Below are 16,145 nucleotides of genomic sequence, written 5' to 3' on the forward strand. Positions count from 1 at the left end.
ACTGTGGCAGAAATATATTTGAAAATTAGAAAGGTGTGTGTCTGGCAGGTGATGTATTAGACCATGAAATGCAGGAATGGAAAGAGGCAATTTGGAATATTGAGTTTGCTCTGGAATTCAAGGAGATCATGGCTGGTCTAAAAATCCTCAACTCTGCTTTCCTGCCTTGTTCCCATGATCCTTGATTCCCTTCCTAGTTAAAACTTGTCTATCTCAGCCTTGACTATACTTAATGACCCAGTCTTGACAGTCCTCTGCAGTAAAGAGTTCCACAGATTTGCTCCCCTCTGACAGAAGAAATTCCTGCTCATTTCTGTCTTAAAAGCTTTGACCCTTCCCTTATTTTGAGACCGTGCCCTCCAATCCTAGACTCTCCCACCAGGGGAAACAACCTCTCTGCATTTACCCTGTCAAGTCACCAAAGAATCTTTTATGTTTCAATAAGGTCAGCTTTCTTTCTTCTAAACTGCAATGAGTACAGGCCCCACCTAACCAACATCTCCTCATAAGGTGGTTCCTCCATACCTCGGATCAACCTAATGAACATTCTCTGGACTGTCTCCAATGGCAGTATCTTTCATCTTAGGTAAGGCGCCCAAAACTGTTCAATGTTACAGCGATGGTCTGCCTAGCAAAACCTCCCTAGTTTGATACTCTGTTTCCAAGGGAACGGAATATTCAAAAGCCAACGTTCCATTTGCCTTCCCTAAAGCCCTCTGAATTTGGATATTGACATTTTGAGATTTATGCATGAGGACTCCAAAATCCCTCTGTTCTGTAGCTTTCCTTTTTCTACTTCAATAATATTCAGTTCCTCTATCCTTTCTGACGAAGTGCATGATGTCACATTTTCCTACACTTTACTCCACCTGCCAAGTTCGGCTCCCTCACTCGTCTACATCCCTCTGTAGACGCTATCACCCTCACCAACCTGCCTTGCCACCAAGTTATTCCTGATGAAGGGCTTTTGCCTGAAACGTCGATTTCGAAGAGCTTTATTCCTGAGGAAGGGCTTTTACCCGAAACGTCGATTTCGAAGCTACCTGGATGCTGCCTGAACTGCTGTGCTCTTCCAGCCCCACTAAACCAGAACCAATTTATGTGTCAGCTGCACACTTGGTGATGGTAAATTCATTTTTTTTAATCCAAGTCATTTATATTGTCAATTATTATGGTGCAAGCACTCCATTAGTTCCAGGTTGCCATCTTGAAAATTCCCTTCAATAAGAAGCTCCACCAAATTATGGTCACTGTTTCCTATGGGATCTTTTACTTTAAGATAATTTATTAAAGCTGCTAAATCACAAGTTCAACATCAGATTCAAAACAGACTGATCTCTGGTCGGATCCATAACATATTACTCTCAGAAACCGTCATAGAATCACACAGCATGGAAACAGACTCTTTGGTCCAACCAGTCTATGCTGAACATAATCCCCAAACTAAACTTGTCCCACATGCCTGCTCCTGGCCCATATGCCTCCAAACCTTTCCTATTCATGTAATTTTGCAAATGTCTTTTAAATGTTGTAATTATGCCCACATCCACCACTTCCTCAGGGCATTCATTCCACACATGAACCACCCTGTGAAAAATATACCTTTTTAAAATCTCTTTTCTCTCATCTTAACAATGTGCCAAGTCTTGAAATGCCCATCCTAGGGAAAAGACAATTACCAGTAACTCTATCTATATTAATTATTTTATAAACTTCTATAAGATCACCTCTCAACCTCTTACGCTCCAGTGAAAAATGTCCCAGCCTTTCTTGATAACACAAATCTTCCATCCCCAGCAACATCCAGGTAAATCTCTTCTACACTCTATGAATTCATCCTCATGGCTACCACTGACAATTTGATTTTCCAATCTACATGAAGATTAAATTAAAGGTGTAGTGCCTTTTTAAACACATCCTCATTTATTGATTTATCCTCTACCCTACAATGAAGTCATTGTTCAGAGACCCATTAATTACTCCCACCAGTGTCTCCTTCCTCTTTTTGTTTCTTACCTTCACCTACATTTCTCACCATCATACTTATGGCTCTCTCATACCAACAAAGCTACTCCACCATTTCCTGTTACCACGTACCCTGAATATTTAGTTGGTGATAATATCCATGACACATATCCTGGTACTCTGAGGGTACAGATTCAAATCTTGCCAAGGCGGCTAGTGAAGGTTCAATTCAATCGATCAATAAACCTGGAATTGAAAGCTAGCCTCAATAATGATGACCACAAAACTATCAACTGTCTGGTTTACAAATGTTCTTCAGGGAAGGACTGCTGTCCTGCAATGGCCAACAAATCAATTCAAATACAGTTAGGATGGGCAACAAGTCTTGCTTTCCACATCCGAGAAAAGAATTAACTAATTCTCTGGAATGGGACTTGAGCCAACAGCCTTCTAAAGCCACAGACTGTTAGACCAGCACGGTGACTCAGTGCACCTCACAGCGCCAAGGACCAGGGTTCAACTCCACCCTCGGGGTGACTGGGTGGAGTTTGCATGTTCTCCCCGTGTCTGCATGGATTTATTCCATGTACTGCGGTTTCCTCTCACAGTCCAAAGATGTGCAGGTTAGGTGGATTGGCCATGCTAAATTGTCCCAGAGTGGTCAGGATGTGTAGGTTGGGTGGGTTAACGATGGGAAATGCTGAGGTTACAGGGTTGGTTCTGGGTGGTATGTTCTTTGGAGGGACAGTGTGGACTTGATGAACCGAATGGCCTGTTCCCACACTGTAGGGATTCTAGGAGTCTTCAGAACACAGCTCAAACTTTGCAGTTGTGCCTGGCTCAGGGACCATGCTTCTATTTGCCAACAAAAATGGAGAAATTCAACAAGTCTGGCAGCATCTGTGGAGAGAAAGCAGAGTAAGATTTCGAGTCCAGTAACCCTTCTTCAGAATTAGATGACAGCTTGAGAAAGATGGTACCTTTGGAGGGGTTGATGCAAACGATATGTGCACTCAGAGAGAAAAAAAGATAAGCAGTGAGAATGACAGATAATGGTAAGCCAAGGACAAAGAAAAGCTGATACCGGGGACCACAAATAGATGAAAATGGATTAGCTGTGCTAAAAGCTAACCATGGCAGAACAGGTGTGTGGGAATGGGTATCAACATGAAAGGTGTCCAGGCCCTAAAATGTTTGAACTCAAAGTTTCTCCAGCAATTTCCAGAATCCTCAGTTCTTTCATCAAAACAGCTTATGGACATGTTCGTCAGTGACCTGCGACTACGTGGACTGATGCAAATGGGAGTATGGAGATCAGGTGAAAGGTGTTAAGTAACTGCAATGAACGTAATCAGAAGCATCTGATGTTAATTATCAATGAATGTTCCGCACTCTGCAACCTCCTCCAAAATGCATTTGAAAGTGAGCCTTTAAACTAAATGAAATGTGACCGTGTTAATGACTCGTTACAAAGAGCCTCCAGTCATCTTGTACCCATCGCTCTAGGCTCTTCGAGAATCTCCTAAATGGGAACATCTCTATATTCTATATTCTGGCATTTCTGAAGTTTGTCCCATTTGGCTGATAGACAGCATTCATTGAAATAATTCTGTTCCATGCTTTATATCTCTATGACTCTAATTTAGCACTCTTTGGTGAAAGTAAATACTGTGGATGCTGGAAATCTGAGATTAACCACGGTAAGTGCTGGAGAAATTCAACAGCTCTGGCAGTACGTATGAAGAGAGAAACAGAGTTCACGTTTCGAGTTGGATATGGGCCAGCTGCTCCACATGTTCAGGTTCTATCGAGAGAACAGGAAGGTGCACCAGACAGGCTTACTATTGATCTATAAATCCTTCCAATTCACCAATGGCAGATGGTGAGAGAGGGAAAAATTTCCTGTTCAGCCAGAACCACAGGGTAGCACAGTTTGAACAGTCTCCCTGTGTTAACGGACTCCAATATCCAGGTTCTTGCCGTTTAATGCTACCACACACACATTTAGCCTGATGTCATACAGTGATTAACTGAGGGCTTGTGCGGTGCGATGGTAGTGTCACCACCTCTGAGACAGGAGCCCGGGTTCGAGTCCCACCTGCTCTACAGGAGTAAAATAATAACTCGGAACAGATTGTTTAGGAAAATGTCAAGAGTGATTGACTGAACGACCTCACCGAGCAGTGCAGTAGAAATGAAAGTTCTGAGACCTTATAAAGCCAAAAGGTATGTGACTCTTAGAAATTTAATACCACGTGTTTTTCCATAAAAACATGCATTTTTGAGATTTAACCAAATAGTTGCTTCAGTAGAGAATTTTTACAAGCCCCTAGAGCCCCTAGTTACTGCCTACTCTGCCCAGAAACAATGCTCTTTCTCAAGTGTGACCATTTAGTTCCAATCAAACACCTTTCCCTTGGACTGAGTGTTGCCTCAGGAGCAATCATTAACTCCTGGCTCAGTTGTTCCTTAGTAACGTCACATTGTGAAATGATTACTGTGGGAAAACTGCTGATTACTCCCACCTGGCACCAAACAACGTCATTTAATTCTAACTGTTTTCTGTCCATAAGCCAGTGTTTTATTTGAGATGATACTGCAGTAATTCGGGGTGGCACAGCAATTAGCACTGCTGCCTCACAGCGCCAGAGACCCGGGTTCAATTCCCGCCTCCTGCAACTGTCTGTGTGGAGTTTACACATTCTCCCCGTGTCTGCGTGGGTTTCCTCCGGGTGCTCCGGTTTCCTCCCACAGTCCAAACATGTGCAGGTTAGGTGAATTGGCCATGCTAAATTGCCCGTAGTGTCGGGGGAAGGGGTAAATGTAGTGAAATGGGTCTGGGTGGGTTGCTCTTCAGAGGGTTGGTGTGGACTTGTTGGGCTGAAGGGCCTGTTTCCACACTGTAAGTAATCTAATCTAATTCACCCCACTGCTCTGACAGCACCTTCCAAACCCACCACCTTCAACATCTAGAAGCACAAGGGCAACAGATACGTGGGAACACCACCAGCTTCCAGTTCCCCTCCAAATCTCACATCATACTCACTTTAAAAGAACATATCACTGTTCTTTTGGTGTTGCTGGGTCAAAATCCTGGGATTCTATTCCTAATGGCCTTGGGGATGCACCTACAGCACATGGACTTCAAGCTTCTCAAAGTGGCAGCTCATCACCACCTTCTCAAGGGGCAAATGCTGGGCCCAGCCAGTGACCCCCACATCCCACAAATGAATAAATATAAAACAAATTGTTGCTGGGATATGACACTTGCTGCTGGGGTCAGGGGTAGGCAGATGACAAGAAGACCCTCACGATGAGGGGTAAACATCCACTCAGCAATTACCCAGTCGAGACCCTCAAGAATCCTAAACAAAAACAGAAGTTGCTGGAAAAGTTCAGCAGGTCTGGCAGCATCTGTGGAGAGAAACCAGAGTTAATGATTCGGGTCTGATGACCTTTCTTCAGAATTTGACCCGAAACATTAACTCTGGTTTCTCTTCATAGATGCTGCCAGACCTGCTGAGCAAGTTCTGCTTTTGTTTCTGATTTCCAGCATCCGCAGTTCTTTCAGTTTTCCTTAAGAATCCTCTAAGTCTCAATTAAATCATCTCTCATCCTTCTACAATTCAGCAAATGGAGCCCTAACCTGTTTAACCTTTGCTCATACGACAATGCCTCCATACTCCACACACAATTTGTGTCAAAGTGTCCCTCAATATATTTCATGACAGTTGGTCGACTTGTTTAGAGAAACTTAGAATGGTGGTCAGCGATGCCATTGTGTTCACACTGACCAACCAGGAGCCACCCATTTGTCACACTTTTCTCCTGTGGTATAAATTGTTGTGACCGTTTGAAATTTGGCATTCTTGCACCTGTCCTGTTGAGCGCAAGACAAAACATTTCAACAATGTGTCCCAATATGCTATTTGTTATGTTAGTTAGCCATCTTTTTGTTTCCTCCATTTCCAATATCCTTCCAAAAAAAATAAGCAAACATTTTCAAAGAGAATGGGATATTATTTTTGATTTTTTATTAGTAGTGTGGTTTATCAATGTTGAGTAGCTCCATAAGTATCAGCGAGGTTCCAGGGAGTTGGCAACCCAAGATGCAGTTACTCATCTGTGTTGATGCTGGAGATAGTGAGGGAAAACTCAAAGTGATTCACTCTAAAGTGTCCAAACTTTAGTTAACAAGACCACCTCATCTCCTAAATATTAACGGACTCACCTGGCAACAAAATTAAGCAATCAAGCAGTGATAAGTAGTCTACACGCTGCATTTTGTACCAGTATTCGATGACGCAACTGCTGCAGAAGCATATGTAGACACACAGAGAGTAAATGAGTCAGAGCTGTCATTCCCAACAATTCAGATCAAATCTCTTAGATACCCGATACCTTCTATTGCCATTAATGACGACAACACACCTCACAGATCAGCCATTACTGTCACTGGAGCAAAACCCTGGAACTCCCTTACATCCCAAGGACAGCAGCGATTCAAGAAGGCAGTTCTCCACCACCTTATCTAGGGAAACAGGGATAAGCAGTAAACACTGATCTAACCAGCAACAGCCACATCCCAATCAGGAACTTAAAAAAAACACTGAAGGTTTGATGCTACAACACACTGGGACACACACATACACAAAAGCAAAACACTACACAGGGATGTCAAAAATATGACAAATATTAAAGTGCTGGAAACCTTCAGAAGTCTGGCAGTGTCTGTGGATAAAGAAACAGAGTTAACATTTCAGGTCAATTCATCAGAACAGAAGGATGAGGGAAAACCTAAGTATTAGGGGTGGCACGGTGGCTCAGTGGTTAGCAATGCTGCCTCACAGCGCCAGGGACCCGGATTCGATTCCAGCCTCAGGCCACTGTAGGTGTGGAGTTTGCACATTCTCCCAGTGTCTGCGTGGATTTCCTTTGGGTGCTCCGGTTTCCTCCCACAGTCACAAAGATGTGCAGGTTAGGGTGAATTGGTCATGTTAAATTACCCGTAGAGTTAGGTGCATTAGTTAGAGGAATGGTTGGGTTGCTCTTTGGAGGGTCGGTGTGGATTAGTTGGGCTGAAGGGCCTGTTTCCCCACTGTAGGGAATCTAATCTGTAAACCACAAGAGGGGTCAGGGAGAACAAAAAAGGAACAAAACTGAATACTGCGGAAGCTGGCAATCTGAAATGAAAACAGAAACTCAGGTCTGGAAGCTCCTGTGGCCATCACTGACAGGATCGCAATAAAGAGAACAAAACTATCGATGTATATAAGTGACTGCTGACATTTCAGAGATTGAGGGTTGTATAGCACAGTTGCTGTTGCTGAACTTTCAGTATTACAACAACTAATAATGCGACTCCAAAAACACAGACGTGTTCCCCAACTTGCCGGACCTGACTATCTAACATCTTGTCAGATTTGAGTGAAAATGGCAACCAATGCCTCAGTATGAGAATTGTAATTATTGTTTCCAAACCACTCCACGGCCTCACCTTCTACTCCAACCATATGTCCATAACCCCCTCCTGCTTGACAACTCTCCAAGATCTCTGCGTTTCTCCAATGCTGGCCATTTGCTCATTGGTTTCAATCGCTCCACTATTGGTAACAGTGATTCAGCTGCAGTCTGGAATTCCCTCTCTAAAGCTCTCTCTTCTACCTCCTTTGCACCAGTGACCACGATACTAATCTCTAAAAGATGGAGATTGTAGGGAAAACCTGAAAGGGTTGCCAACACTTCATGAAGACTGCTTCAGTTTAGATTAGATTCCCCTACAGTGTGGAAACAGGCTCTTCGGCCGAACAAGTCCACACTGACCCTCCGAAGAATAACCAACCCAGACCCATTTCCCTCTGACAAATGTACCTAAAACTATAGGCACTTTAGCATGGCTAATTCACATAACCTGCACATCTTTGGACTGTGGGAGGAAACCAGAGCACCCAGAGGAAACCCAGGCAGGTACAAGGAGAATGTGCAAACTCCACACAGTCGTCTGAGGCTGGAATCAAACCCAGGTCCCTGGTGCCGTGAGGCAGCAGTGTTAACCACTGAGCTACCATGCCGCCCCTCTCATGATCAGTTGACTTTTGCATAATATTCTAGCTGTCAATGTGCATACATTAAGTAAGATTGCTGAAGGAGCCCTGGGGAACAGCAGAATCAGAGCAACTTTATGTGTATATTCAACGCAAAAATCATTAGGACCCTCTGAATTGGAAACACTGACCAGCACTCAATGCAAAACTGGTCTGGAATAACGCCAACTTGTTTAATTTTATTATCGCACGGATCATTTCTAGAATGACCTGCGTTCTTAGTTGGCTGAGTGGAGTAACGTATCACTTCCTTTGCTAAAGTTCTTCTTAATTCTGATGAGACTTGCTCCAAGATGGCTTCGAAATACCAAATATCCTTTTAATTTTCTCATGGGATTGTGGTGTAGTAAGTATCCAGGTCAGGCAGCACTCTCCATTTTCAGCACTTCCAGCATTTTTGTTACTGCCATTGAGTTGTTTGAAATGTGCAGGAGGACACCGACATCGAAGGTGACTGCTCTAATTCTCCAGCTTCCAAGTAAACCAATTTTCTGACTGTGCTAAAGTGGAAACTTTACTTGCTCGATTTCAGGTTTTAAACAAGACAAATCCACTCCTGTGGTGAAATATATTTTTCAGTTGACTAAGAAATTGCAGGCTGGTCAGTGCAACTTTGGTGGTGGAATCTCTTCCCTCAGAGGGAAGTATATCTGTGGAAATTGTTACTGCAGAAGGCTCCCGAGGTTGTACATACAAGACTGAGGTCGACAGATTTTTAATCAGTAAGGGAATTGAAGGATTATGGGGAAAGGCAAGCACATGCAGTTGAGGACCATCAGATCAGCAACGCTCTCATTAAATGGCAAAGTAGACTTGATGGACTGAATGAGTCAAGATTAGAGTGGTGCTGGAAAAGCACAGCAGGTTAGGCAGCATCCAAGGAGCAGGAAGAATCAACGTTTCAGGCAACAGCTCTTCACCAGGAATGAGGATGGAGTGAGTGGCCTACTTCTGTTTTGTGATCTTGTGTTCTTATGGTGAGGAATTTATTAGAAAGATTTCTGAGGGATAGGATACATCTACACTCGAAGAGGCATAGATTAGTCATGAATAGTCAGAATGGATTTGTTAAGAGATGGCGATGTTTGACAAATTTGATTGAAATCTTTGAGGAGTTAACCAGGATATTAAACGAGGGTAATGTGTTTGATGTGGTCTACATGGATTTTGGCAAAGCCTTTGAGGAAGTCCTTCATGGCAGACTGGTCAAGAAGGTAAGAGCCAATGGGATCGAAGGCAAAGTTGCACATTGAATCCAACATTGACTTAGAGAGGCAGGAAGCAGAAGATGGTGAAGGTAGAGGAGCATTTCTGTAACTGAAGCTCTGTTTCCAGTACAGTTCCATTGTGCTCTTGCTGTTTCTGGTATACATTAATGATTTGGACTTAAATGTTTGGGGCACGATTTGCGGAAGAAACAAATATTGTTCGGGTGGTAATCAGTGAAAAGAATCATAAATTACAGGAGGATATCAATGGACTGATCAGCTGGACAGAGAAATGGCAAAAGGAATTCAACCCAGAAAAGGGTGAAGTATTGGAAGGTTTGGTTTCAGACGTTTTGTCACCATATGGGCAGCATGGTGGCTCAATGGTTAGCACTGCTGCATCACAGTGCCAGGGAGCCAGGTTCGATTCCAGCCTCAGGCGACTGTCTGTGTGGAGTTTGCATGCTCTCCCCATGTCTGTGTGGGTTTTCTCTGGGTGCTGTGGTCTCCTCCCAAAGATGTGCATGTTAGGTAAATTGCCCATAGTATTAGGTGCATTAATCAGAGGGAAATGGGTCTGGGTGGGTTACTCTTTGGAGAGCCCGTGTAGACTTGTTGGGCTGAAGGGCCTGTTTCCACACTGTAAGGGAATCTAATCATATTAGGTATCATCAGTGAGCCTCCAGATGAAGCACTGGGGGTATAGCCTGTTTTTTATTTGTGTGTTTAGGCATCCTTTGGTTGGTGGTGTCATTTCCTGTGGTGATGCCATTTCCTGTTTTTTTTCTCAGAGTGGTAAATGGGATCCAAGTCACTGTGGTTGTTGTGTTCCAGGTAGAATGTCACGCTTCTAGGAATTCTCACGCATGTATCTGTTTGGCTTGTCCTAGGATGGATGTGTTGTCCCAGTCGAAGTGGTGTCCTTCCTCATCCGTATGTGAGGATACTAGTGAGAGAGGGTCATGTCATTTTGTGGCTAGTTGGTGTTCATGTACCCTGGTGGCTAGTTTTCTGCCTGTTTGTCCAATGTGGAATTTGTTACAGTCCTTGCACGGTATTTTGTAAATGACATTAGTTTTGCTCGCTGTCTGTATAGGGTCTTTCAAGTTCATTAGCTGCTGTTTTAGTGTGTTGGTGGGTTTATGGGCTACCGTGATGCCAAGGGGTCTGAGTAGTCTGGCAGTCATTTCCGAGGTGTCTTTGATGTAGGGGAGAGTGGCTAGGGTTTCTGGATGTGTTTTGTCTGCTTGTTTGGGTTTGTTGCTGAGAAATCCGAGGACTGTGTTCGTTGGGTACCCGTTCTTTTTGAATACACGGTATAGGCAATTTTCCTCTGCTTCCTGTACACATCCATCAACATTAACCTGGCCAAGGAAACACTGACTACACCATTAGAAGAACCAAAGGCACATACACCAAACACCACTAACTTCATCAGCAAGGACAACATAGTCAAGCTAGTGGCCTTACCACCCACTTCACCTTCAACAACAAAACCTACAGACAAACCAATGAAACACCCATGGGATCTCCGAAATCAGGGTTCTTAGCAGAGGCAGTAATGCAGAGACTCGAACAAACAACTCTGCCAACCATCCAACCTAAACTTTGGGTCCACTATGCAGAAGACACCTTTGTTATCACTAAACAAAACACATTCGAGAAAATCTTCGAGACCATCAATAAAACCCTTACCGTCAAAAGAATTCACTAAAGAGGAGGAAAACAACAATAAACTACCATTCCTAGATGTCACAGTAGAGCAACAGCCAATGGGGAACTTCAAACCAGTGTCTGCAAGAAAACAACACATACAGACCAAATACTGAATTACAGAAGCAATCATCCCAACACCCACAAACGAAGCTGCATCAGAACATTATTTCAACGAGCCACCACATACTGCAGCACAGAGGAACTACGCAGAGCAGAGGAAAAGCAGAGGGAGAGAGGGGAAACGGGAGAGAGAAAGACGAAAGAGTAAGAGGAGAGAAGCAGGAGAGAGAAAGAGAAATAAGAGAGGGGAAGAGAAGAGTCAAAGGAGAGAAGAGGGAGAGAGAGGGAGAAGAGAAAGACTACGCTCTAAGTCCTGACCACCAGGGAGGGGAGTGGAGACTGGAGCTAAGTTAAGGAGTTGGGTTCAGCAAACACTGATCTCTGTTAACCTCTGGTGGGCCAGATTCTGAGCTGGACTTCATGCAATCCACCTGAAATTGGGAGCAAGAACTGGGTTGTCTTTCATTGTGGAGTTTCCTCCTTCCCAGCCTGCCTCATGGATAGGTTTCTATGGGGTGGAAGGAGGGAGGGAGGGTGTGTTCTGGCTCAGTCCCACTCACCTATCTAATCAGCACCCCACTCACTGGTCACACTCCCACAAACCCACACTCCTGCTGCTGCTGCGGGCCAACGGTCCACCTACATCTCACCAAACATCCGATGGCCAGTCAGACCTACTCTCAGCCCCTATCCCCAGTACCTGATGGTATTCCCATTCCTACCCAGTCCAGTACCTTTCTGAAAGTCTCCCAGTTTTCACGTACCTGTCTCTCCGGCCTAGGTCCACGCCTCAGGCAGAGGGAAGCCACTTGAACTCTGCTGCTCAGTTCCTCTCCAACAGCTGCCTGTTTCTATCCAGCACTTGCTGCTGATTAGGCTCATTGGCGGTGAACTGATCAGAAGCCTTTGACTGGTACAGTAGCTCCTTTAAAAACAGTCCAGCTACAATTACTCACGTTCGGAATCACAGCTCAGTGCAGGACCTCTGAGCCAGTGCTTGGTTCAGGGAGATATGACTCTTGGGCAGGATGCATCAAAGCCATCAATAATCCATTCAAAAATTCTGGCATTTTGTTTTCATGTAAACTGGAACTTCAGTGGCAAGGATGAAATGACCTCCTTTCTAAGTCAACTTAACGTTACTTTCCTTCGGCACAGCCATGAGATTTCTTCTCGATTTGTAGAGTTGTTGGATGATATAGGCAATACTTAGATTATGCTCATCTTGAACTAAATGTGAATAGATTGTTGTCTCTGTTTACATTTTGATGAAAGGTCTAGAGTTTACACCAATTTTTGTATAATACTTGAGAGCTTTAATCTTTTCACTGCCTTTATTTCTCCGTGCCAGACCTCCAAGGACTGACTCAATATTCAAAATTCATCAATAACTGTGTAGGACCAATCTTTACTCAACTCAGATTTTATCATAACTGAGCACATGTACCTCAAACAGAACTTTAATGGGCAGTCATAATGAGTACAGTACAAAGACACAATCTATATACTTATCTGCAACAGCGATACACAAGACATTTCATGTACACAATTTGTATTCCTGATTTTAATACCATCTGTGTAAACCTCTAATTAGAGCAAAACAAGGTTGGGTTTGAAATTCTAAACATTGCTTGTGATCGCAAGAGGAATGGTCACAGCAAACCAGAAGTTCAAACTTACTTCACCAGTCCAGTAAAAATAAAAAAAACTCAATAAAGTCAATCAACTAATTTATAGAAACATGGGTTAGAGTTTCTTCAGAACAGGTTTAAAAGTAGTGTACATGTATTTTCAGATCAGTGAACTGAATGAACTATGAATGTCAGACTTAAAGAGGCTTCTTTACATTTAGGCAAGATTGGCAGTAGCAGTGTTTAAACTCTCACTGAGAGCTTTTCTGTCATAAGGCACTAAACCTAACATAACAAGGAGCTGCCAAAATTGATCATAATTTGGTTATGTTAGGAGTAACTATAATACTTAAATGTCATGACAATCTGGCTCATACTGTAGTGTTATATCCACTAGAATACTGCAACATCTCTGGATAATAATCTTTGCCTCAAGAAGCAAAAAGAGGCATCAGCAGTCCTGGACAGTCCCCTGTGCCCAGTACTAACATTAAACACTACAAGGTAAACAGACAGTATTGTGTCTGATGCACTGTAGTGCTCTCAGTACTTGATGGCAGTGCAGTGTCCCATCCACATCAGAAGTCCACTTCACAGCAAATTATTAACAGTCAATAATCTGACCTATTGCCCGATGACAAAATTATCGTAAATTTATGTAAACCGTAATCTTTTAAAGTGCCTGAATTTCCAAGTTAGAGCTCAAACCTATTTTATAATGAGCGTGCTGTCCTTTGCTTCAGATAGATGCTACCGTCTACGTATGAGAATGTCCCAGTTGTCTTTCCAGCGCAATCCAGTTAACTCAGCTGCTGAAAGAGCTGGATACCCATAGGTGAGAGGACTAAATGTCTGATACACCAAATAGATGGAGGAGATCCATGCTAGCATCACGGCATTGAAGGTGTTTCTAGAGATAGAAGACCTGAAATCGGAACAGAAAGAGTTCAGTATTTTGTATTAGTTAATGCTCGATTAGATTTTTTTGTTGTGCTGACTTGAAAAGATCTGTCTTGCTGCCAAGTGGTTCATTGAAAATACAATGAGAACTTGGGAAGATGCACCTTACAAGGTTTGTCTACTTCCCTTCAGAATAACTGTGCACTGTACATACCTGAGGATGTGATTGTGGATATGCTCAAGAACGATGGGCAGTAAAAGGATTTTGAAGGTGAGACCAGGCAGGTAATGGTACAGAAAGAGTGTTTTCTCCATCAAGAAAAAAGGTAGATAATTAACAACCCATCCTCCAACGCAGACGGCCCCAGCCAGAACTAAATGCTGCCAGGAATCTAATAGAATAGAGACAATAAGAACGTTCAAATTATAATAGCAGTAGTAAGATACCAAACACATCATATATTGAGTAGTTATTTATGAGATCATAATACTTTATCAATTGGAACTTTCCTCAGTACCAGTAAACGAAAACTCATTGGCCATTTTAAAGAGTACTTTAAAAGTAAAGTTATATATTTCATTACAAATAGTTTTGAACATGCTTCCTATATAGTATATATATGAAATGCATTCAAAACTACTTAAACAGAAATACACAAAAAGTAAAAATAAGTGAACTTTGGCATGTTGCTCGGTTACAAACAGCACTCTCTTGCTCTTCCCACAAACTCCATTAAGTAAACATTGCGATAGGAGAACACATGCATAGTGTCTTCTTTCATCTGTACATGCACTGGTTAGCAGTACAGTCAAGAAGCATCTACTAAAAAATAAATCATCACAGCTCATAACTCACTGCCCAACAACCATTGGTCTACAGACATATCACAATTGATGTAGATATCAGACTAACAAATTAACTGTAGCCTCCATTGGCCTGGTTGTATTGTAAAGGTAATAAGGCAAAAAACTGAAACAAGAAATTCAGAGAACTTGAATATATGTCTGGAAATACAACAGTCCATCTGCTTTAGAGGTGAACAAAACAGGAGACTCCGAAAGATGTTAATGCTCCTTCAGAACAAATTATTACACATATTAAGAGTCAACCAAAGTGTGGAGGTGGAGTAACTTATGAGTCAGACTGAGTAGAGATGGTTACTGAAACACTTCTTTTAATTTGAAAACAATAGTGTTCAGTTGTTTATTTCCAATTCAATGAACATACTTTGACAACATACAGTAGCGGCTTTGGAACTTAATTGTTCAGTTGCTCATTACGACCACTGCTCTAAGTCAAACTTTAGATTAGATTACATTACTTTACAGTGTGGAAACAGGCCTTTCGGCCCAACAAGTCCACACCGACCCGCCGAAGCGCAACCCACCCATACCCCTACATTTACCCCTTACCTAACACTACGGGCGATTTAGCATGGCCAATTCACCTGACCTGCACATCTTTGGACTGTGGGAGGAAACCGGAGCACCCGGAGGAAACCCACACAGACATGGGGAGAACGTGCAAACTCCACACAGTCAGTCGCCCGAGGTGGGAATTGAACCTGGGTCTCTAGCACTGCTGCCTCACAGCGCCAATGTTTGATAGGTTAAGGTGGATTGGTGCATGCAATCCATTTTTTATTTTTAGGTGGGACATTGGAGTTACCCTACAACAGAAACTTACCTGGTCCTGCAACAAATTGGCTTTACAAAGCTTTAATGACTACTAAAATTCTAACAAGCAATGCATTCCTGATGAAGGGCTTTTGCCCGAAACGTCAATTTTCCTGCTCCTCGGATGCTGCCTGACCTGCTGTGCTTTTCCAGCACCACTCTAATCTTGACTCTAATCGCCAGTATCTGCAGTACCCACTTCTGCTATAACAAGCAACTCAGCTGCTTCCCAGTGAGGGAGTACTGTGTCGTGCCAGATGATGCGCTACCGATGAGATGGTCAACTGAGGTTCCACGTGCTCCCCTCAAGTGGATGCAAAAGATTGCATGCTACTGTTCAGAAGAAGAACGAAGGCTCTCTCTCATGATGTGCTCAACATTTATTCCTTAATTAATGTCACCAAACATATCTGTTTATTGCTGTTTGTGGGGCCTTGCTTGGTGTAAATTCGTTGTTGTCTCACTTACATCCTTACAGTGGCTACACTTCAAATGTACTTCGCAGCTGAAAAACACTTTGGGATATTTCCGAAGTCATGCAAAGTGCAATGCAGGTTCTTTCATACTTCCATATTTGTAAGACCAATCGTACGCATCATGTGTTGGAACAGCTAAACTGTGTTTTGAATTTAATCTAAAATGTGTGTTTAAAGAAAATGTTAACTGAAGTTAACAGAAGTTACCTTCTGGGATGGTGTAGATTCTCCTACGCTGCCTCAGCAGATGCCAGAAGAAAAGTAGCAGATAAACGAGAAGTCCAGCAGTTGCTGATGACCACGTTATAATATTTCCAATCAGCTGTATTTGTGCCTTTGGAGCAAGATCCAACATACAAAAAGGAAAGATGCTCTATTAGCATTTCAACATAGTGAGACTTCTCAAAA

General features: G+C 42.9%; 1 protein-coding gene across 2 annotated transcripts in view; it reads right to left on the bottom strand.

The window, feature by feature from the left end:
* Positions 1–12,497: 12,497 nt before the first annotated feature.
* Positions 12,498–16,145, bottom strand: part of pomt1 (protein-O-mannosyltransferase 1) — a 41,162-nt gene continuing 37,514 nt past the window's right edge. For both annotated transcript variants that reach the window (XM_072565934.1, XM_072565935.1), the window contains 3 exons: positions 15,945–16,071; positions 13,799–13,976; positions 12,498–13,609 (listed from right to left, as the gene is read on the bottom strand). In XM_072565934.1, the coding sequence (XP_072422035.1) occupies positions 13,435–13,609; positions 13,799–13,976; positions 15,945–16,071 (480 nt within the window). In that variant the 3' untranslated portion in view covers positions 12,498–13,434. The remainder of the gene's footprint in view (positions 13,610–13,798; positions 13,977–15,944; positions 16,072–16,145) is intronic.

This window comes from Chiloscyllium punctatum, chromosome 49 (genome assembly GCF_047496795.1).
Source record: "Chiloscyllium punctatum isolate Juve2018m chromosome 49, sChiPun1.3, whole genome shotgun sequence".
Taxonomy (NCBI): domain Eukaryota; kingdom Metazoa; phylum Chordata; class Chondrichthyes; order Orectolobiformes; family Hemiscylliidae; genus Chiloscyllium; species Chiloscyllium punctatum.